This window comes from Sparus aurata, chromosome 2 (genome assembly GCF_900880675.1).
Source record: "Sparus aurata chromosome 2, fSpaAur1.1, whole genome shotgun sequence".
Lineage (NCBI taxonomy): Eukaryota > Metazoa > Chordata > Actinopteri > Spariformes > Sparidae > Sparus > Sparus aurata.
This window is the reverse complement of record NC_044188.1, coordinates 16,846,359-16,868,187: the sequence shown is the minus strand read 5'-3', so window position 1 is coordinate 16,868,187 and position 21,829 is coordinate 16,846,359. Positions and strand designations below refer to the sequence as shown.

Here is a 21,829-nt window from a genome sequence, read left to right as displayed (position 1 = left end):
ACAAAACATCCAACGGTACAAGGACATAGCTAAGGATGTGCTGCCACTCAGCAAGTTTGAAAAGTCTGACTTTAGAGAGTTGAAAAGCTTTTTTTATTTTTTTTTCTAAATTAAACCTTTTTTCTCCTGGTCTTTATTAAAAAAAAAATCATTAAAATTATAAAAGAAATTTGCCATTTACTGAATTATATGTCGATAAAATGTTTTTGTAAAATGTTTCATTTCATCCCCCACATTCCACCATACAAAATCATTTATTTTTGCTTTGTTTCTTTTCTTTTACTTTGATGTATCTAAAAAGAATTCAAACTACATTTTTGTTGTGCAACAGTGATGCTGTTAAATGATATGCTATGTAAATCACCTTGAAAATGTGAAACTAACTAAAATTCAGTTGAGGCACATGGTTTTGCATGTGGCGAAAATAGTGTTTATTTAAACTGCGTAACCAAGACAAAGATTTCAGGGTTATCTTTTTGTACAGCTTAATTCGAGATGAAAGGATTCAACTCTTACTAATTTCCTTAAAGGTAAAGTGCACCATTAACACCAGATAAGCCACTTACTAACAAAGAGTTATCGAGCAAAACTGAGTGTTTCACTTCCGTGGGAAACAATGCATTAACTAGAACTCCTCCAACATTTTATTTAGATGGTGTGATAGCAGAACGCTCAGTCATACGAGTTCTGGTAAAACCGAATCCTCGACCGGCAGTGAAACGCATGCAGCAGACCACTCTCTAGGCACAATCTTAAAACCTCAACATTACAGGACTATTACTTTATTGTAGTGGTTTTCTAACTGAACTACACTGTGACATGAAACCGTCCACATTTATCAAGTTTAAACACACATACACGAGAAGAATGGCAACCATGATCGTAGTTTTTGTTTTTTTATAATTGGAGTGAGAGTGACTAAATCATTAAACTAAACTTAGCCCAGCAGCTACTGATAAAAGAAGAATGCCTGATATTCATGCAAACTTTCTCCTGTAATCAATTTGATCCGACAACATTGTAATGCACCGTTGCATTTCCTCATGGCTCCATCCAATACTGCAAACACACACACTGCAGTTCTACAGCTGCAATGATAAGATGGGTTCTCAGATAGTCAAAGTCAAGAGCTGTGCTCTCAGAGACAAACCTTTGTTTCACATGGATGTCAAGTACGTTTACAGAAAATAGGAAGTCATATTTTAGGACGGGGCTCTATGGGTGAACCAAAATAGGAATGAGTGCAAATGACATTTGCAAATACCAGAGGTACTGTACCATAAAATGACATGTTTTTCTCTGCCTACAAAGGCTTGACTGCATCAATCACTGGTGGCACAGATGCACTTTACTGTAAACAGTAGCAGAGTAAATGTCATGCTCTGATCCTTTTGTCAAGGATTGATAGCATTAGCAAAATGTGACCTGAGCAACAACAGAAAATAAACTTTAATAGAGAATTATACCCAAGACACAAGTAGAGACAGACAGGTGCCGTGACAAGTAGCAACAGCAACCATTATCTGTGTAGTGGCATTAGACACAAGAGCACCAAGCACCTGTCCTGACCTCCAGAAAGAAAAGCCTCATGCAAAGTGGGGACCTTTCACCAAGATTTTGAGAGAGACAAAAACAGTTCTCTGGCAGTTCCTAAAACAGGAATACAATTAAAAAGTGGCTTGTGATATTTAGAAACTAAAAAAATTATGATGAATGTTTGCTCCAGTGTTCATTTTAGCAGTTAGCATTTTTGTTGTGCACCCAAATTTCTTAACAACTTTACAAGTACGCACACTTCACACAGAGGCAACTATGGAAACATTTTTAAAACAACTGAACACTGTCACGACGAGTCGAGAGAAAAGGAGCCAAATCACTGTTGAATGAGAGGCACCTGGCCTGAATGGCAGTATCTGCAGGGAAGGCTTAATGAGTAGAAGCTAGATGAAATCGTTCCAACAGACTGTTGTGAAAATATTATGTCTGAAATGCATTTTTCTATTGTGCAAAGGATTGGAGTAATACACTATCAGTAGAGGAATGGTGATGGAAGCAAGCTAAGAAAGAGGGCTTGCAGTGACGTGTAGGGTTAAACGATGTGAGAATTAAACTGCTGGGGATGCAAATAATGACACTCATCGTTTAGTCTTTTAAATGTCTGAAAATAGTAAACATTTCCATTCTGAATTCTTGCTTTGTCTGACCAACATTCATAAAGATGATTCAATGATATGAAATACAGAAAAGCACAAAAATGACTTATCATTTAATTAGTGATTGGATCAATAAAGCTATTGCTCTGACAACCAACCAATTGATTAAACGACTAATATTTTAAACTCTAGATGTGTGCAGATGTTGTAATTGGTACAACGTTGGAAAGAAAAATGCAGTGTTTTTACCACATTAAAAATATTGCCAATTTTATTTATTTGTGTTAGACATCATGTTCAATATCAAATATTGAGGAACTGACAATTTTAGTTTAGGATTTTTCATCTGACCTACTTGTTAATGAAGTTGTTTACATAACATCTTGTGTCAAGAGTGCTTAACACAAAGCCAACAGCCATAATTGCTTTCACCAGCAATAGATTAGGTAGGCCCTATCGACAGATAAGATATGAGTCCAATTAGGTTGTAAGAGATACACACCCATATTACAAATAGTATGAGGAACTTATACCATTTTCTGTAGTGTAGATTGTCCGACAGTGCAGTTGCAACACCCTGCAGCCTATAACCCCACCACTTCCTGTGACCAGCTGGACCTATCGACGGTGGTCAGGATGTAATGACAGTTTAGCCCAGGAAGGCGATCAAACAGACTCTCACACAGAGGTCAAAACAGTATCCGGTTAGACCCACGGACGAGAGAGGGGGGTCTTAGGACACATTGATCAGCCCTTCTAGTGTAGTACTCTGCTCAGGGACTATTTTCAACATATAAATGTCCTATCTGACAATAAACAGGTTAATTTACTGGCTATAGACAAAGCAGCTATGTTAAATACAAGAGGAAAACCAGAAAAGGACAGACTAAACTCATTTCTCACAGAACAGTTTACCAAACCTAACTAGCAAACCTTTTCTTCAGATCAAAGTTCCTCACTAAAATAATTAGAAGATGATTTAAACTGTTAGCTGCAGGCTTACAAATGTCATATCCTGAGAATATTTTCATAATAGTCGAAATAGTTGGTGGTTAATGGTTGGATTAATTCATGTAATCGACTCACTGCATCAGTTCTAGTTCTTCGATATTGTTGGAATTAAAGCACTCTCTTCTTATCGTCACTATCTTTTCAGACTGTGCAATGAAAAAAACATTTTCACACTTTATCCACTAAAAAACACTGTCAAATGAAACCAAAGAATTCCTGTATGGGTCTTTGTCAACTCTTGTATAAAGTCAGAAGAGGAAGTAAGCGAGGCAAACAAGGAGGAAGTGCTGATTGTGTTCTGTTGATTTTGACTGAATATGGGCTGTCAGTGTTAATAATTAAGTCGCACTCACAGCAGAGTCCCTTTCATCCTCACTCTCTTCTACTGTGACCAACATCAAACTCTTTTCTCGCTACCATAATTACATAAGACATAAATACAGGGCACCTCTTACTCACACAACTCAGCTTCTTGTTAAGTCAAGATCGAATTTAGCAGACTGTTCCTTGACGAAAAAAACCCAAACCCCAGGCTTTTACTGCACCACTTCAACTTTAAGCTAAACAATCTGTGTAGGATATATATGACTGGGGGGCTGGATAAGTAGAGGGTCCGTAACCCTCGGGGGCAGACATTGTGGAGAAGTCTGTACGGCATCACAGCATAGCATGTCCACCCACACTACAATAAGGTTTTTCATGAAACACTCAGATCCTTCATTCTGACCTGAAAAAGAAGCCATTAAGCCATAGTGGAGACCCGTTCATCGTCATTCAAGTCAACAGTTATCAAGTGCTGATACTGACTGAAGCCACAAGGACGGAAATAAGTGCCCGAGTTCTCATATTTTCTAATCAAGGCTGAACTGAAGAACACAGTGAAAGCAGCCGTCTATTATCAATAGATCCTTTCTGCGCTCAGGCAGTGAGATTATCTGTATCCTCACAGTCGACTTTTCAATCTGAGCCATGTGCTGAGCTCAGCTGCAGCCTAACCACATACTAGTTTCTCTAACAGCTCAACGTCATTGGTCGATTCTATAGCATTCTTAAGTGGGCTGATACTCATTGGTTAGTGTCACTGCCACTGCCTTCTGCACTCAAACAATAGAGGTCTTTGTGTGTCATGCCTGGCTACTGTGTGTGTGTGTGTGTGTGTGTGTGTGTGTGTGTGTGTGTGTGTGTGTGTGTGTGTTTCCCCTGCTTAAACCCGGAATTTCTTTCTACGTAGCTACTTGGTGCAACAAAGTGACGATGTAAATGAATTTCACTTAGAAAAAAATGACCTGTTATTGGCATGACACGGGAAACACAGGGGTGGTTGAGACAGAAGCTTCCTCTTCTTTCTGGTTGCCTTAGTGAGGATTTTTTCCGTCTGCAAGATTATCGTCATAGTAAAAGAGAAAAGAACAATCTCACTGAGGAACTGTGCAACAAGATGAGGATCTATAGCTTCAGACTGGCTCGATATAACGATTACCTAATATTCTCAGAACAAGATGCAGCAGGTTAGATTAACGTGTGAAGAGTCAAGATATTTCTGATTCAAGCCTGTGAGTTGGTTGGCATCTCGGAATCATTTAGTGAAATCAAAGATATTTGTAGCATCTCAGACCAAAAAATGTTAACTTGATGTTTTAAATTAATTAAAACAGTGAAAGATAGGGCACAGAATGATTTAAAGGAATCACTGTCACAATCTACCAATAAAATCTTCTCCTACTTTTTTCCTCACCGTTCAGGTCAAACCTGAAAACCTCTCAAACCAGCTTTGAATAACAGCCTAAAGCTCAATTTATCCATCAAGGATGTAAGATGTCCCTTTCAAAGACCACAGGGCAGCTCAAACAACACACTCTCAAGGTATTGAGAGGTGGATATTTGACCTCTTGTTCAGCATAATTAAAACTGAAAGGAAACTGCATATTTCTGCAGCTAAATCAATGCAGGAGGCTCATAGTTCTGCAGCAGCAATGAAAACATCTATAGTAAGAACAAATCAGTGATACACCGAGCTTTCCAAACTTATCATCAGGTTAGTTAGGGGCAGATTTGAACGCTCTATTTAGATTAAAAAACAAGTATACTTGGCAGACCTATGGACCCAATTTCAGGTTCTATTTCACTTGTAATGCGTCCTCCGAGGCGACGGTTGCTATCCAACCTTTTCCCAGCCACTTCGTGCCACTTGTCTGACAGACCAACAGCAGCCTGACATAAAAGAACACGTGGACAACACAAAGGCTTTTGAAAAACCTTTTGTAAGTTATCTTTTTCCACTGCCAGCAAGAGAAGCACCCATCCTAGAGGCAGATCTGAAGAAAACCTTTACCGGGGTAATATTTGATACCGTCTCAGATCTTGGATTAAAGGGAAACCTGACAAAGGTGTTCTTACCATTTCAGCATTTACTGTCCATGGAGCCTTTTACAACTAGGTTTGACAGTATTTGCCCAAAGCATGCATGAACCAAAAGACATCTGATACAAAGATCAGCTCCGTCAGCAACTAGTTTGCACCTCAGAGCCTGCTCATTAACACAACTATAACTTTGTGCTTATAAGCAGATACATTTTTCTTTAGGTCTTCAGTGGATCTTGTGTCCTATAAAAAAAATTTGGTATGTTTCAAAACAAGAGCAACAAGAGGAATAACCCATTAATATCACTTCTACAACTCCCTCTACACATAAAAACAGGACAGCTGTTGATATCTGATAAAAAAAACTGTACACTTGTGCATCTGTTTTAAGAGGAACAGAGGGAGATTACTGAATGTAAGAGAAAAGAAAGAGATAAGAGACAGAGGCACTGTGTGACTTCAACAAAGAAAGCACCGCAGTGAGACAGCTACATGAAGAGAAAATGTTCAAGAAGATGGTAGAGATAGAGAAGCACAAAAACAAAGTGACAGGCAGGCAGGCAGCTGTAGATTAAGCGCCATTCTGACCACAGATGCTCACATGCACAAACCACAACACCTCTCTGCTCTTGTTTTGATATTTCTTGAGCTACAACCAACCCTGGGGGCTGGGGATGGGTGCAATTGTTTGCTCTGTGCTTGAGCAGTCGCAGTTATTCAGAAGGAATGAATGAATCTGGGGTGCGATACAGCAGTTATCACGTGGACTTCACACCTCAAACGTACCCTGTTCCGGACAGATTTATTAAAGAACATCAGCACAGTAGCTCAGGAATGGAGCCATGTTCACATGATTTACCTCTAAAATCATATTTGTCCACTCAACTTACCTGGGTTGCGAGTTCTCCTCGTACATACGTTCCTTGCCCTCCTTGAACAAGCTGATGGTCTGCTTTGTCTTCTTGGTTAGGTTCTCCATGAAGACCCGGAAGTACTCATTGTCCCCCAGCGTCTCCATTTTGCCCTCGTAGCGAGACAAGATGGTGCGCAGGTGCTGGTAGGTGTCTGGCAACAGGTCCAGGATGTAAGGGGGGCTGTTCTTCAGAGCCAATTTGGGGTTTTGGCACAGGCGCACCACCTGCAGAAGGGGAGGATGTGAGGGGGAAGATAAGATACAGTTTAAGAGAAGAGGTGGGTGCAAGCAAGAAGGTAGACAGAAAGAGGTTAACGGAGAGTGAGCGAGAAAGAAAATCTGCCACTACGAATTTCCTTCTGTGCATCAGTGAGACATTATTTATAACATAAAGACAGAGACTTGCATAATATAGCTTGATTCAGTATTAGAGCACTTATCTTGAGTGCAGAAAATTGTCAGTGAGCCTAGACTGAACACATACAGAATGGAAAATGCCAACAAAGTCTAAGACTGAGAGAAAGGCCCTTAAAAGCCCTTTCAGAGTCAATCTTTGGGCTTAGGAGTATGGCACGTCTACACATTATATAATAAAATACACAGACTGATTTAAGCCTTTAGGTTATTTCACCACTGTCACACTACTTGGATCCACAGAAGAAAAGACAAAGGTTGAACAGGACAAAGGCAAAACTCCATTCATCCATGAACAGTTTCTGTCTCATTGTGAACTCAATTATCTCCATTTCTTATTAATTTGACCCACAGAGGCCTTTTTGTACATGCACAGCTTCCAATGCCTTTTGTGATCGCCATGTCAATAATCATGGGTCAGCGCTATCTCTACTTCTTCAGTATGTTTAGAGAAGCTGTTGATGTTTACACTTCCTCATTTCAATCTGCACATCCTTGAACACTTCTGCCTTATACATTCAAATTCTCTTGATTTAACATTTTAGCCTTGCACATTTGATGCACTGACTGTGGTACTTTGCAGTGAAATGTTACAAAACAAACCTTTGCTAAAAAAGGATCTGAATTTCAAGTTGAATAGCAAGAGAGGGTGAGTTTTGTAATGGTTAAACAGAGAGATAATCAATTAAATGGCTTTACACAAAATGGAAATTTAGGGAATCAACTACATGCTTCCAAACATGTTCACCAGACTGTGTGAATGCTTGCAACGTCTTCAGTAATGTTCAACCTTTCCTCACCCATCTCACTGTACTGCTGCACTGTGTCTGAGTCACCTCATTGACCATTACAAAGACACTGGCGGACAGCCTAGAACACTCTGTATAGCCATGGTTGCTGCTGTCATATTTACCACTGCATTCAGGTCTAACTTGTGACTTGTGTGATCAGAGAGGCATAAAAACTACACTTGCATTCATAAAGATTCAGGTTCTCATGTCCTGATTTGAACCTGTGCTGATGTAGAGCTGTTCTGTCAGCTTCAATGGCGAACGAACAATTGCACGTCAACAACAGGACATGGCTCGTTCTTTTGTAGACCAGGCCAAATTATTGTCTACTAATCATGAGTAAGTGTTAGAAAGAAATACGGCAGGAATAGCATAACAAGAATGTCGGTTTGAGTTTCCTTGCTTCTTCTTTTTGGAAGCCATCAGTTTGCCTTGATGGGAAAATGAGAGTTCAACCAACTTGGGGACAACTTATAATCAGTTTATAACTGAAGCAGGCCTTGAACCACAAAGATTCATCAATTCTCATCAATAGTAATACAACAACAATGACATATTGACATGTGAAATGTATGCCACAGTGACATTTAGTTGTGTTTTTTGTAAAGATATGAACAATTTCACGTATTTGAAGATCAAGAAAACCAGGCGATGAGGCTACCAAAGAGGTGACTACAGTTTGAGTTTCAGCATTTTTAAATGAGAAAGTACTGAATAGTTTTGACGAGGGACCGTAGCGTTTTCACATTTATAAGAGTGACACCACCTGATATTTTTAAGAAGAACTCTGGACAATTTCCAGCCATGTTTGTGGCAACCAAAACGGGTATTTCAAACCAAACAATTATGTTTTCCTAACCCTAACAAAGAAGTTCTTGTGCCTACACCTAACAAAAGCAAAAGTACAAGTTAATGACAAAGAAACAGGAATTGTAACATAAACTAAAGTGAATTTGCACAAAGACACTACTCAACTAGCGTTTGATTTATCTAAGTATGTTCATGCAAAACCACAGACAACATCTATTCTGGCAACTGGATTGAACGGAGCGACTGTATATGTTTAACCAATAGATATTACATTTAATCAAAAAGGTTTGAAATCACATATCTACATTTTGACCGACTGAATATACTCTACAATTTTAAAAAGTCAAGCTTTAATATTGCCATTTACCTATTTGATACAATTTTTCCAGTTCCTCTAAAGTTCTCGTCAACCAGCCACTGATAGTAAATTACTAGTAGTAAATTAGTATTATAAGAATATTCCCTTCCCTTCCATATGTAACTTCAAAAAGGGACCTCTCGTGTATCAAAGGCCCAAATGGGCTATGCTTCATTTTCAGAGAGTGTCACATATTAGGAATATTTGATCTCACTTTGTAAATGGGCCACTTCATCATCACTGTATCAAATGCCTCTCAAAAAGAACGAGGTCACTCTTGACCAGCAAGATATTTTAAGCAGTACTGATTCCACAGCATCATGCAAAATGTTTTTAGCATGTGGGCCACCATTGGTGTCTGAACACTAAAAGGTCAGCTTCCTGCTGATACTGAGTGTAAATGGACCATAGGTGAAATATTTAGGTGCCACAACATCTTTTTTTTTTTTACTTTTAATGTGTCATTTAAAAGTTAAGAGTCCTTTGTGTTTTGACCACCGGGGTACATAAAGCATTGTTGGGTTGGATACTACAAGATTTCACAATGTTGTTTAAGTACCAGGAAATCAAACTAATATAGAAGTCTTTATTAAGATTACTCATATTACACTCAGCATTAAACTGAGCAGATAATACTGACAATATCCCGATAATTTAATGTATTTAAATCAGAGGTGCAACTGAAGGAGAAAAAAAAGAGCTTAAAAACGCCTTCGAAACAACTTCCACTGAATGGTATGTAGAACACAACAAGGGTAGTACTTGAACATTTTTGTATCCTCTGTGTATTTTGGATAATTTGCTCGTGGTAAAACCTGGGTGTAAACCAATTTTTTATCTGGCTGGGCACCTGAATTGACAGTTAACATGCCTTCAGTGTCAATACCAAAACTGTCCTCCTATTCCCTTAAACCTTCTCCAGGCGGCCAAACGAAGGTATCTTCACACTCGTTATGTTTGAGACCAGATATTGCAAGTCTGTTTTCAAGGTTACACCATTAACGTTATCATTCACCATGCTAACACTTGTACACATAACTCAGCCGAATACACATGCATGCACATGTACAAGGCCACAACAACCGAGTCCTCTCATACATCAATGTCAATCGAGGCTACTGTCCTGAAGTAAAATGTCGACTGCCTCCGAGCTAAGCTGCATTCCACTCATCTTTGTCTCTCTGGTCTCGGTCTCAGGCTCAGTCTACACCTGGCTTTAGACCTGGTCGTTTTTGCACATCATGTTAAAGTCATTTAAACTTTAACCAGATGGAGGGAAAGTTGGCTGTGGTTTATTTTTGTTAAACTTTAGCCATCAACAGGTCATTTTTGTTCTCCCCATTAACGCACAGCTTAGTGATCATTCCTGGAGAACATTTTTTGCCCTCAGTTTATTAAATTCAAGCAAAAGGACTAACTGTTAATTTCCTCCCAGTTTGCAAATCCACAATATGGACGATGCTATGCAACTAAGTCTGATGACAAACTATGGCGTGTAACCTAATAATCTATTTATCTTCCAGAAACTCCGTAACTGCATTAGACAACCGAGTTGCATTTGGTGTCTACCCTCGTAACAGCCCCACTCAATCGATTAAAGCTAGACAGGCACAGCAGTTATCGCTGTCGTCCTACATGTGTTTGAGCATATTAAGGCCTAAAAACAAATGAAAATTGTTGTGTGCGTTACATAAAAGTAAAATTATTCTCGTCTACTAGTTGCTGGAACTGGTATGGCACATCATTAAACTGTAACTTTAATTGTTTTAACTCCAAAATAAAATAAATTGAGACGTGTTAATTTCAACACACCTCACCTCATCCTAAGTTTCCAGGTAAATTTGATCAATGAATAGCTAACAGCTATGATGATTGAACTTTTAATCCTTTAAAACGTTTAAATTTGATGCATGTAGTTCAGCAAAGAACACCCACTTTTTGTGCAGGGCATCACAAACTCATGATTCAATAATAAAGGGGTGTGATGCCCATCACGCTTATGTGGGAAACTCCGAGCAGAGAGATTAGCATCATGCCTCTGATAAAAATTTAACTGAGTCCAACGCGGGGGGTGTTTTCACAGACACGGTGTCGGTCTACAGTATATGTTGGGCTGTGGTTTACCTTTAGACAGCGCCGAACAATATTTCCGCTGCTATTTTAAACAATACGGTGGTGTAAAAATACTTTGTCTAATAGCCATATCAAAAGGTAAGATACTCTTTTGTTTTTACACCCCGCTGGTGCCGTCCCCTCAACTGTTTCACTGGGTCAGATGAATATGGTCAATTATTCTCATACTGTAAACTGAAAAACGCTAACCTGACTGTGCAGGTGGTTTGAGTGGCTTCAGATCAGCTGTCCAGTCATCCGAGTATTGTGCAGACAAATGAAATTGCACCTTGAACATTTACTGAGAAGAAAAGTAAGACTGACTTTGCAGTGTTACTTCTGTTTTCTTTTTGTTTATTTGTGTTAAGATACAGTGCCTCCTCAGATTGTACAGATAAGTCCAGCCAGACAATCTACCACAGACTGCTATGGAGCTAAATAAACTGGAATGTGGTTTCTTAATAATAGCTTTGTAAAAAAAAAAAAAGGACTTGGTCTCTTAACATCAGAGCTCTGAACTAAGGCCTCAAAGAGGAAGAGGAGACACAAAAGAGTGTCTTGTCTTCCTATTCACTCTAATATTACTGTGTGATTCTCACAGGAAACTGGGGGTCAAACTGCTACAGACTTTTCCGAGAAGTGAAGCTGTGAAATGAGTCTCCCCTGTGAAAGAGCATAATTGGTCTAGTTAAACACACAGTTCTGGTCTTATTTTTCTGATTGCTTTGTTACAGTTGCAGGGGGCTGACAGACATTTGACTGTAGATATTTGAGCAACAATGTACAGGAGAGACTCTTACTGTGCTGGCAGCCTCTTTACTTTTAGCACAATGCCACACGTTCGCTTAATTAAACTCCCGAGTGGTATATTTAAACGCTACAATTACCTTCTTCTTTGTTAATGCTTATGTTTACAACACACCACAGTTGTTAAACGTGGCCAAACAAGCTAGATGTTCCTACTAGTTAGCAGAGAGAGGCATAGTACTAACAAACAGATGTGTTAAAAGAAAACATTGCTCTGTTCGTGGGCTAACATTCATGTTAAAAGCCCGTCTTTTAAACTGGTGTAAGCCAGTCTGGCACATATGGTACAAGACAATGCTGTTTAGGTAAGCAAATTAGCTATATCTGGCTAACCACGTCTGCCCCCCTGCTGACTAGCTAACTTAGCGTTTAGCGACGCCAGACCTGCAGCTGCCGAAGATTAGCTAGCTTATCGCTAGTTAGCTGCGGTTAGCTAGCAGCTGCCCTAGGCATTCGAGGCGCTCCTTTTAACGTTAATGGCTCGTTAGCGTTGATCATTAGCTAGCTTACGAACCTTGTCCATCAGTTTCCAGCATTTCTCCACCGTCTTTTTGTCCACGGCCCCGGGCTGGTGATGGGAGTGGAGGTGGTGATGGTGTGGCTGGAAGGCATCCTTCATCATTCCGATGAGCCCCCCGCCTTTCTTCAGGTTCCCTGCCATGTTCGGGCTCAGCTAGGGTCGGCCAGAGCGGCAGACAGGCGAGGCAGGGCAGGGGTCAGGGGGACCGAACCACCGCCTGGAGTAAGCTGGTCCGGGCGATGGTGATCCGGCACCCCCCGGCGAGGACAGCGCCCGAGTGGCGGATCCGAGCCAGGGTCCGACGGGGGGTAGAGGGAGGGAGGGATGGCTATCGGATAAAGGTTCCCATCCGTAAAGCTAACATCAGTTTGTCCGATAAATGTCCAGATTACGACTACAACAAGCCCTCGGTCACTCGCACCCCGTGCAAGCCGCTGTGTGCTGCAGCTAGCTGCGCTGCTCTCTGTCTCTCTCTCTCTCTGCAGGGACCCACGCAGGCTAATTAGCAGAGCACCAGACCTGTCTCTGCTCGCCCTCAGCTGGAGGACAATGGCACCGTTTCTCTGCCCAGAAGCCTTGTGGACTGAAGTGTGTCCTCTCTTCTTTAACAACCCCCCGATGTCGTTCCCCTTTTTTCAGTCAGCAGCAGCAGTAGCAGCTCTTTTCGCCTGTGCCGAGTCTTGACGGGAAGTTCAGTGGCTGTGTGACAGAGTCAGCCCTCCTCTGCGGGGCTGACGACACAGAGCACTCACCGCTGACTGGGGAGAGGAAGTAGCGCTCGAAAAACTGCGAACGCCTCACGTACACACACGAGAACAGGGGCGAATAAATAAATGTGGGAATAAAACATTGCCCAGTATTTTTCTGTTTCCCCCCGTGACGTGTATGTGCGGCCCTTTCCTTTCCTTTCCTTTCCTGTACGTCCCCTTCCGTTCGCCCCCCTCCTCCTCCTCCTCAAAAAACCCAAACTCCACGCCTTCCCTGTGCGCGTTCACGAGTCATGAATGTAGTCGGACGCGCGCCTCCCTCTCTCTGTACAGCATTCATAAAACGGTCAGTGGATGCTGAATGCAGCGCTGGCCTCGGTCACCCCTGACAACAAAGGACGCTTTGACATGTCCACACTAAAAACAGTAAGGATCCAATTACACGGCCCTGTGTGCAAGAGCTAAAAAGGCAAGGTTGCCCACAGTGAAGCTGTGATTGGCTGTCCTCAAAGTCAATCAGCTATCAATCAAGCCGGACATTTGAGTGCCATGGCAACCCACTCAGCAACAGAGGCTCATCCCTTGTGTGTGTGGTGAGTGTGTGCCCAGTGAGAGTACAGCTCTCCAGACAGCCCAAAGCCACCAAACATGCCTCCAAAGAAAAATAAAACAAAGAAGACCACAAAGAAGAATCCAGAAAAAAGTAACTTTACTCATGAGATTCATTTTTTTGTGCTCCTCTGATGTGTTTTGTGTGTGTGTGTGTGTGTGTGTGTGTGTGTGTGTGTGTCTTATTTGTGTGTTATTGTCTTGTTGCAGGCGAAAATGAATTGGAAGCAAAGTACAGGCGCAGCGTTCTGGATATAGCCGTCCTACAGGATCGCATAGGTGAGTGTGATGCGGGCTATGTTTAGACAAAACTGTCAATGTATTAGTCACACACCATTTCATTGTATGTGGTGTATATTGCCTCCAGGGGCAAACCGATAAATAACACTGTAAATAAAGTTTTTAAATCCATGTATCACACACTGTATCACACATGTATCACACACAGTACTATCTGATCTGCCATGTTCTGGGGTCATTATTAATTAACTTTAACATTAACTGATTTTTTTTTTTTTTTTGTAGTTAATGGATAGATCGGTTAGCATATTAAAATGCCAGAAAATGATCATAAATTCTAAGATATAGAATTTACAATATAAGGAACAAAGGAGAAACAAATTGGTTGTGATTAATTTTAACACTACCATGCTCAGGTTGCTCAACACGCCCTCACAACAATGTACATTTACTCTGTATTACTCAGTTTGGTCTTCGGCAGTAGTCTTATATGTACTACTGGTAATATTTCCTCCATGGAAATGTAGTGGATTACAGGTAGAACATAGATACAATTGCACACCAAACATTTTAGTAGACTTTGCTTTAAAATATGACAGGAAATTACCTCAGAATAACTGCGAAAAGTAGGCTATTTAATTCAAGTTGTACGAGCTTAAAAGTTTTAACAAAATGATTATGCTGCTCTGCTTGGTTATTTTGAAGTGATTGGTTTCCTTAATTTCTCGAAGTGAAGTCACTTTGTCAGATGTTACAGTGTAAGCAAAGTACACCTACTTCAAAATCCTACGGTAGCCGTAGTACGTGAGAAAATGCATTTCGTTACTGCTCAAATTACAGAGATTTACTGGCACTGTGCTGTGATATTTGTATTTTGCGAGACCATGAGATTCTTTTCAAAGGGTTTTAAAAAATGACATTTTCTAATTCAAAGTGATCTGATGGTGTAATTATTACTTACTTTTCAGATTACATTTCTATATGCACAACATAAGGTCACTTTATAAAGTAATTTCTGCAGTAACTGAATGCATTAGGCCCAGTACTTTACTTGTACTATTTTATCTAACTGTAATCCACTACATTTAGGGATGATGTATAGTACCGTTTGGCAGCTATAGTTACTAGTTACTTTACAGGTAAAGGCTTTATATGCAAACATACAGTATGACGATATGATCGGCAATTGAATTGAATACCTGGAGACAGTGGTATAATATAGTAACAAAGTCCGGTCAAAGCAACCATGTTTCTGCATCATTACAGTACTTGACTTCATTTTGTATACTTTTATTTGGGTGAGATTTTTGGGTAATTTGAATGTATTTTTACACTGTTGTGGATACACCTTCATTGGAAATTAGACTAGCACCAGCTGTGCCACCTACAGCATGTCAAAGCATAATTGGATACTTGACCTTTTGTTTTTAACTCAGCGGGCTTTAGTTTGCTCAATGAAAAAATGTTAACACAACTGTAATATTAGTACATTTACAAAGGGTTATTGCATGAACCAATGCATGTGTTTGTGTGCTCACCGCAGCCTTACAGTGTGAGTCTGTCATAAAGGTCCAGTCTGATAGAGTTGACCTGAGGAGACGCGTGAGAGACATGGAGCAGAAGCTGCAGCACACGAGACAAGACCACAGGGACGTCAACTCTGGTACGGTACGGACGGGGCACGAATCAACAATTAGTCTCTGTTAATAACCTTAGATAAAGCGTGGAGCCCTCAGGGAGCGAGGACAAGGGGCGTGTTGCCAAGGTTAGGGTAATTTTTGAGGAATGAAAAGTCTAATTAGCTGGGTGCCTAAGCTGATTGCTACATTAGACTTACAAAGTGAATCAGCAGCGAAGCCTAAGTCTGACACAAATGTCATTCTAGACCTCAGTCGTCAGTACAAAACCATGCAGACGGAGTTGACCAGCAAGGTGAAGAGGCTGGAGACGGAGGCCAGCCAGCTGAAGGAGGAGCTTGGTACGAATAGATGTAATTTTCTAAACTTAAATGAATAAATACAGGGGCAGTTTCACCAGAGTGAAAATGATGGCCTGCCAGTAAAGCATTTATCTTTCAAGGCCTGTGTCAGGAGGAGCTGAGGAGAGAGAAAAGAGAGCGCGAGCAGGTGGAACGAGAGAAGGACGCCACCATATCTGACCTCCAACACAAGCTGGACAACATGGAGACAGACTGCGAGAAGGTCCTGCACGTGAGTTCGCAACACGTGAAACCAAATTAAAGCTAATACAAACTGATTTAAAAACATTATGCGTAACATTTCTACCTGATTCCTGTAGATAGATTTTTGAGTAATGGTGTTGTTTAACAATGAAGAGAGCAACTCCCATGATCCAATGCTACTTATGAAGCAGCCGCTAACAAGCCTCTTTAGGTTTGACCAGACATCTTTGAGGCCCCATGCACTGTAAACATGCACGATATGTGCGAGCCAATTTGGGTGGACTTCTTTTATCGTTAAATGGCAGCGTTGGCTCCATTTCTCATCTTCACTTTTCTACGCTGAACTCACTGGTTTGGCATTTCCTCCTGCATGTGCATCGAGATCAGCCTTGCGTGTACTCGATCTTTGGTGTTCTCAGCAGAAATGATGGGCAGGGAGTGTCACTTCTGTATTGTTGTCAGGTCAGGTCTGACAGAGAAGTGGACTGAAACCACTGGACGCGGCGGCACACGCTGTATAAGGGTTCAGTCACACATGCGCAAAGTCAGGCATATGACCATCGCCTGCCGAAGCGAAACTCCCATTAAAGTTCATCAAGGTTAGACTCCACTCAAAGCGAGAGATGCAAATTTGCTCACATGCCTCTGTAATTTCATGCATGTTTGACTCTTCCCTAACAGGCCAGGCTCGTGACTCGAGTACCCTCGATTGCAGCACACTGAGAGGATGGGCTGGTCAAGAATGGCAGACCAGTCTGAGACAAGTTACATGATGGAACTTAAAGGTCCAGTATGTATGATTTAGGTGCAGAAATGGAATATAATACTCGTGTTTTCATTTGTGTGTAATCACCTCAAACTAAGAATTGTTGCACTTTTGTTAGTTAAGAATGAGCCTTTTCGAATCAATTTATTCTTGGCGGAAATGCTGCAAATGGTTGAATTTTAGATGTATGAACTGGAATAGAACTGGTGAACTGGTTCCATGTTTTTTTTTTTTTATAATTGTACCAACTCAAATTAGTGATTGCAAGACTTTTTGCTGCTGAGATATTGTGTCAGTTCCAAAAGAAAACGTTTTCTGTCTTTGTCTTTTTTCAATACTAATTTACATACAGGGGTTTTAAAGGCACAACAGGGGGTCATCAAGCTTTTGCTCTTAAGCTCCTTTAGAAGGCAAAGCCTGTGTTGAACAAAAAGATTACTATGTATTGCAACTGATGCAGCTGTAATCAGCTTTCCTACTTTTGCTCCGCTTCTCACATGAAAGAGAATCTTATTATTTTTTTTTTTACAAGATGGGTTTTAGTGAACATTCATTGCACTCAGCACCATAACAGATAGCAATACAAAAGGTTCAGCCTCCACCCAACTGTCAGAAGCAGGTATTTAAAAGTTGAAACATGGCGACCATTAAAAGTTATTACTTTCCTTGTTAATTCTTTTACTGCTTTGATTTATAAGGACTTTTGCTATTACAGGGCTACAGAACATCAATCTGCAGGTCAACATGGATGCACGCCACTCCCACTGTTATATTTACAGTGAGACATGAGACGTTAACTAACCAGCACAGCTGAGAAATGACAAGTCATATACAGTAGATCTGCTGTTGGATTTAAAGGTTATGTGTGAGAGATTTAGTTGCATCTAGCGGTGTGTTTCCAGGCTGCAACCAACTGAACACTCCTTGTCTGACCATCCTCAAGCTGGCCTTTAAAAACATAAAAAAGACTGCAAAACATGGCGGTGCAACATGATGCACTCTGTGGAAGGGAACCTGCTGGTATAAAAGGCTTGTTCTAAGGTGACGGAAACAGAAGAATGAAAACATAATTATGACTCTTGTACAAATATTTCTGCCCTAAATCCTACACATTGGACCTTTTAGAGTCATATGTCCTTGGTCCTACTGGACCCTGTTGTAGAGCTGTTTCATGTTTACAATATCCACATTAATGATAAACGATGTAATGCTAACCTATAAGTGCAGTATTTTGCTTCAAAGGTTGTAAAATAGCATCATTTTCAATGGGGTCAGTATCTTACTGGCTGAGCACGGACTTGTTTTCAGTGCACAGACCTTCAAAGATAAGTGGTCAAGCCTGGAGCCCTGTCAGAGGGCTTAGCCTGTGATTACAGAGCTAAGACTTTAATATGCAATTATCATTATTTTTCTCTTTCCCAGTATGACAAAGAATCTAATCATGCCTCTTCTCATCAGCTTGATCATGAACCTCATCAAAGTTAAAGGTGGTTAAGGGGAGAGAGTGATATCAGGTTAGACAACTGGGTGATTTAAAGGGGGGAAAAAAAATCCTGCTTGCATCTCATTTTCACTTCCGCAGGAGACTCTAGACAGCCTGACTGTCCAGCTGTCTTTGGCTCGACGGGGATGGGAGGACAAGAGCACAACCATTCACCAGAATTACAAGGAAGTGCTCTCTGAATTCGGCCTGAATGCACTGGACATCTAAAAGGGGAAGATACTTACAAAGCAGCTGCTCCTCTCAGTGAGACACATTTGTTTAAGGTTGCATCTACAACTCCCCTCTATTGGATCAGACTATCACATAATTTGGTATACCTAACACATGGATGGATGTTGTTATATATAATTTTTTACCATAAGAGAACAAGGTACTCTATGTTTATATGCATGTATTCAGTAGTTCACCATGCAGTGTCTGTAATGTTGTGTAACGCCCACTAGATGTAGCAAATGACTGTTTATGGTCAGGGAGGGGTTAGCCAGAACATACATACACTGTGTATTCTGTATTTTGCATGTGAAAATATGTGGTATACTTTGTTATTTTTGTGACAAGATATTTCCCAAGTCAAATAAAAGTATATGAGGAAAACATTAACATGGTATGAAATGGTAATACTGCATTAAAAACTACGGCTTCAGCTATTTAATTACATATACGCCTAATTCTAATACATAAGATCAGTTTAAAGAGTTACAATTAATGAAACAACAATCTATCATGATGAGCCACTTTGTGTGACTAGAATAACTAGATGTGTGATGTTTTTCAGGAGACAGAATTTAAAATGGATTACTTTTAGACATTATTATTATTATTATTATTATTATTATTATTATTAATAATAATAATAATAATATCATTTCATTAATATTGTAAATATTAAAATTCTGAGTTTGAATTTCTTCTCTGAAAACTACATATTACTCCTTTAAGTAGAAGTTCCCTCTAACTTTATGTAATAAATAAACAGATTTAAGGTTTATGTAAAAATCTTAGACTTAGTTATTTGATTAACTCACATTGACTCACCATGACAGTAAAATGTTGCATTACATGTGACACTTTTCATCAACTTATTTAAATTAGAAGGAACACTTTCATGTAATTAAAATACTTAAAGACATTTAGCAAAATGTTCTCCTGGGTGTGGGTGAGAGTACATCAAGTCTGTAATGCTCTTACAACAAGTATGTGTGTGCGCAAAAATGGAAATGTAGATGCAATTTTCAGGCAGCGCTTTGTGCTGCGTCAGTGGACCAGAGGCCAGATATGGTAACAGGCAAGAAAGCGTAAGATGAAACTGGCCACATGAACCACAGAGGAGTAAGAGACGTCACTGCTGAGCTGTAATACTTCTAGACTGTGGTGTTTTCATTCAGCCCACGACTCCCTACCAGACAGAAATCATGAGAAATGAAAGTCTAAAAAGTAAACACAAAGAAATGTTCAATATGAGTTAGACTAACAATAGACCAAAACAAGAAAAAAGGCAAAATAACAGTTAATGATGCAGGAAATATGATTTAGCTGCCCAGCATCGATAAAAAACAGACGTCCCCCTGCGGGGAGCCAGATAAACAGATTTTACTTCCAAGGCTGTCATTTGTGTGCCTTTTTCATGGCCCAGTGCAATTTTTTTAGCCTCTCATCTGTAGGGTAATGAATCATTTACTCGGGGATTAAGATAATTCTGTGCTCTAACGACCAATTAACACAGGAACTCAAGAGGCCTTTATCTGAAAACCAATATTTTCTCCTCAAACCACAAGGAGCTGCTGCCTTCAGAGAGTGTGTGTTTTCTGTTTGTTTTGGTTTTAATGGGGTCGACTGCCATCGTCCCAGCGCTCAAAATCAGATGAGCAGAGTGCACCTGTTAGTGGGGAAACACAAATGTTTTATTAGCCTTGTGCCTTATAGTAATACTCACCTTATGGAAATGTAGTTATACAATGCTCTGTAGCAGCCAGTGCATACTGCTCATATAGCAATGTCAGAGCACTCCATGAGTAGTAAAAGTACAGAAGCATCATCAGCCAAATATATTTTATATTTCTTCTACAAGTGGCAGGAAAATTGCCCCTGTAAGTGATATATTATCATGTAATGCATTATTAGATGATTAATATGGATGCTTCACTATCTATGTAGCATCTTACTGTTGTAGCTGGTCGAGGTGAAGCTACTTTCAACTCCTCCTATAGAGTATATGAGGGATCTCTCCCTTTGAAAGGATCACAAGAGAGATAAGACAGGAAAAGCTAATATTGGAATATTTCTGAAATCACCTCAATCAATATTTAAAAAGCTCAACAGCTCATGTCTCTTTTTTCCAAAAATCATGATCTGGTGACACAAGACAATCCACAGACTTAACTGTGAGCAGCTTCATGTAGGAACAATGGGCCTCATTCATGAACCGTTCTTACGAACAGATTTGTTCTTAAGTCCCACTTACGAAGATTTTACGAAGATTGTGGCATTCATGAATTTTTTCTTATCCAGGATCCAGGATCTTAAGGAACCTCTTAAGAACAACTTAAGAAAGAATCTAAGAAGATTCTTAAGAAGATATTGGTGAATGAGGCCCAAAGTTCTTTACATATCACTGTGCAAAAGAAAGCGTGCATCTACCTAAGGACCAGAGGCTAACTAGATAAGCTAACTGAGCTATTTAACGTCAAAGCCCAGCTGAGGAGGATGACATTAATGTTTACATACTGTGCTGTAAAGGCCATGAGTCTCTCTTCCACGTGTAAAGACTTAACGTTACTTGACTTAAACTAACAGCAAAACAGTCTAGATTAATAAATAGTGCTACAGGTAAGAGGAAAATCTTGTATTCCTGATTTTAAACTAGACAAGCTAATCCCTGTTAATCAATTTAAATCTTGTATAAGATTGAGTCATGTTTTAAACAGACAGTGACAAACAAGGGTAGGTGTTTTTAATTAAAATTATGTCACCTCCATTGCTTTATTCAATTAGCTAAATTTGCTTTCATTGTTGTAAATGTACCGTATTGTTCATGTTTTGCTTTTATATGTGTTGTTACCATTGCAAAGAGAGAGCTGTTTACATAAAAGTTTACATTTTTCAGTGAATTTTCCTTTTAAGCGTTTACCCTTCAATTTATACGCTTGTCATATGTGTTTATGCAAAACATGAGTCTGAGAGTAACTAATAACTACAGTTTTCAAATATATGTAATGGAGTAAAAATCACAGTGTTTCCCTCTGACATACATTCTAAGTATAAACCAGCATGAAATGGTTTTTGATACATTTGAGTAAATATACTAATTTCTGGGAGTATATACCCACAGTGTATGCCTTTCTTCTACAGGTTTGCCTTAATTGCAAAAACTGACAGGTCGTAAAAGAAATAAAACACTGTTTTGTCCAAGGTGCACATGATTAATGAAGTGTTTCTAATTTGAACCTTGCTAATGTTTGGCTGCTGTCATCGACGCATTTGCTTGAAGATAAATGATGCGCTCTGAAAAAGTGCAATCATTATGGAAAGTGACTGATGTGTACCTTCAAGCTCCGCAACTTGAATCCAAGGT

The 21,829-nt window shown here is 39.9% G+C and overlaps 2 protein-coding genes across 8 annotated transcripts in view; one reads left to right on the top strand and one right to left on the bottom strand.

Annotated features, from left to right (window-relative positions):
* cbl (Cbl proto-oncogene, E3 ubiquitin protein ligase) overlaps window positions 1–13,162 on the bottom strand; it is a 40,230-nt gene extending 27,068 nt beyond the window's left edge. Inside the window, exons 1-2 of the mRNA XM_030402371.1 lie at window positions 12,245–13,162; window positions 6,416–6,663 (exon numbers count right to left, since the gene is read on the bottom strand). Coding sequence (XP_030258231.1) covers window positions 6,416–6,663; window positions 12,245–12,391 — 395 coding nt within the window. The 5' untranslated portion in view covers window positions 12,392–13,162. The remainder of the gene's footprint in view (window positions 1–6,415; window positions 6,664–12,244) is intronic.
* Window positions 13,163–13,196: 34 nt separating this feature from the next.
* Window positions 13,197–18,858, top strand: drc12 (dynein regulatory complex subunit 12 homolog). Of its 7 annotated transcripts, none has more exons than XR_003981459.1 (8): window positions 13,197–13,660; window positions 13,777–13,845; window positions 15,350–15,469; window positions 15,692–15,784; window positions 15,886–16,016; window positions 16,456–16,587; window positions 16,670–16,773; window positions 17,470–18,858. XR_003981459.1 is itself a non-coding variant. In XM_030396521.1 (6 exons), the coding sequence occupies exons 1-6, from the start codon at window positions 13,606–13,608 to the stop codon at window positions 18,463–18,465; spliced, it is 597 nt and encodes a 198-aa protein (XP_030252381.1). In that variant the 5' UTR covers window positions 13,197–13,605; the 3' UTR covers window positions 18,466–18,858. The 7 variants fall into 7 exon arrangements, 1 of the variants encoding a protein (XP_030252381.1); XR_003981458.1 differs by having other exon boundaries at window positions 16,451–16,587; XR_003981454.1 differs by lacking the exon at window positions 16,456–16,587.
* Window positions 18,859–21,829: the final 2,971 nt, after the last annotated feature.

Bases quoted from the DNA above. Each gene is read 5' to 3' on its own strand.
- drc12 (XM_030396521.1), top strand. From the start codon at position 13,606: ATGCCTCCAAAGAAAAATAAAACAAAGAAGACCACAAAGAAGAATCCA. The intron at 13,846-15,349 runs GTGAGTGTGATG...TGCTCACCGCAG, and splicing joins CGTCCTACAGGATCGCATAG to CCTTACAGTGTGAGTCTGTC. The intron at 16,017-18,336 runs GTGAGTTCGCAA...TCACTTCCGCAG, and splicing joins ACTGCGAGAAGGTCCTGCAC to GAGACTCTAGACAGCCTGAC.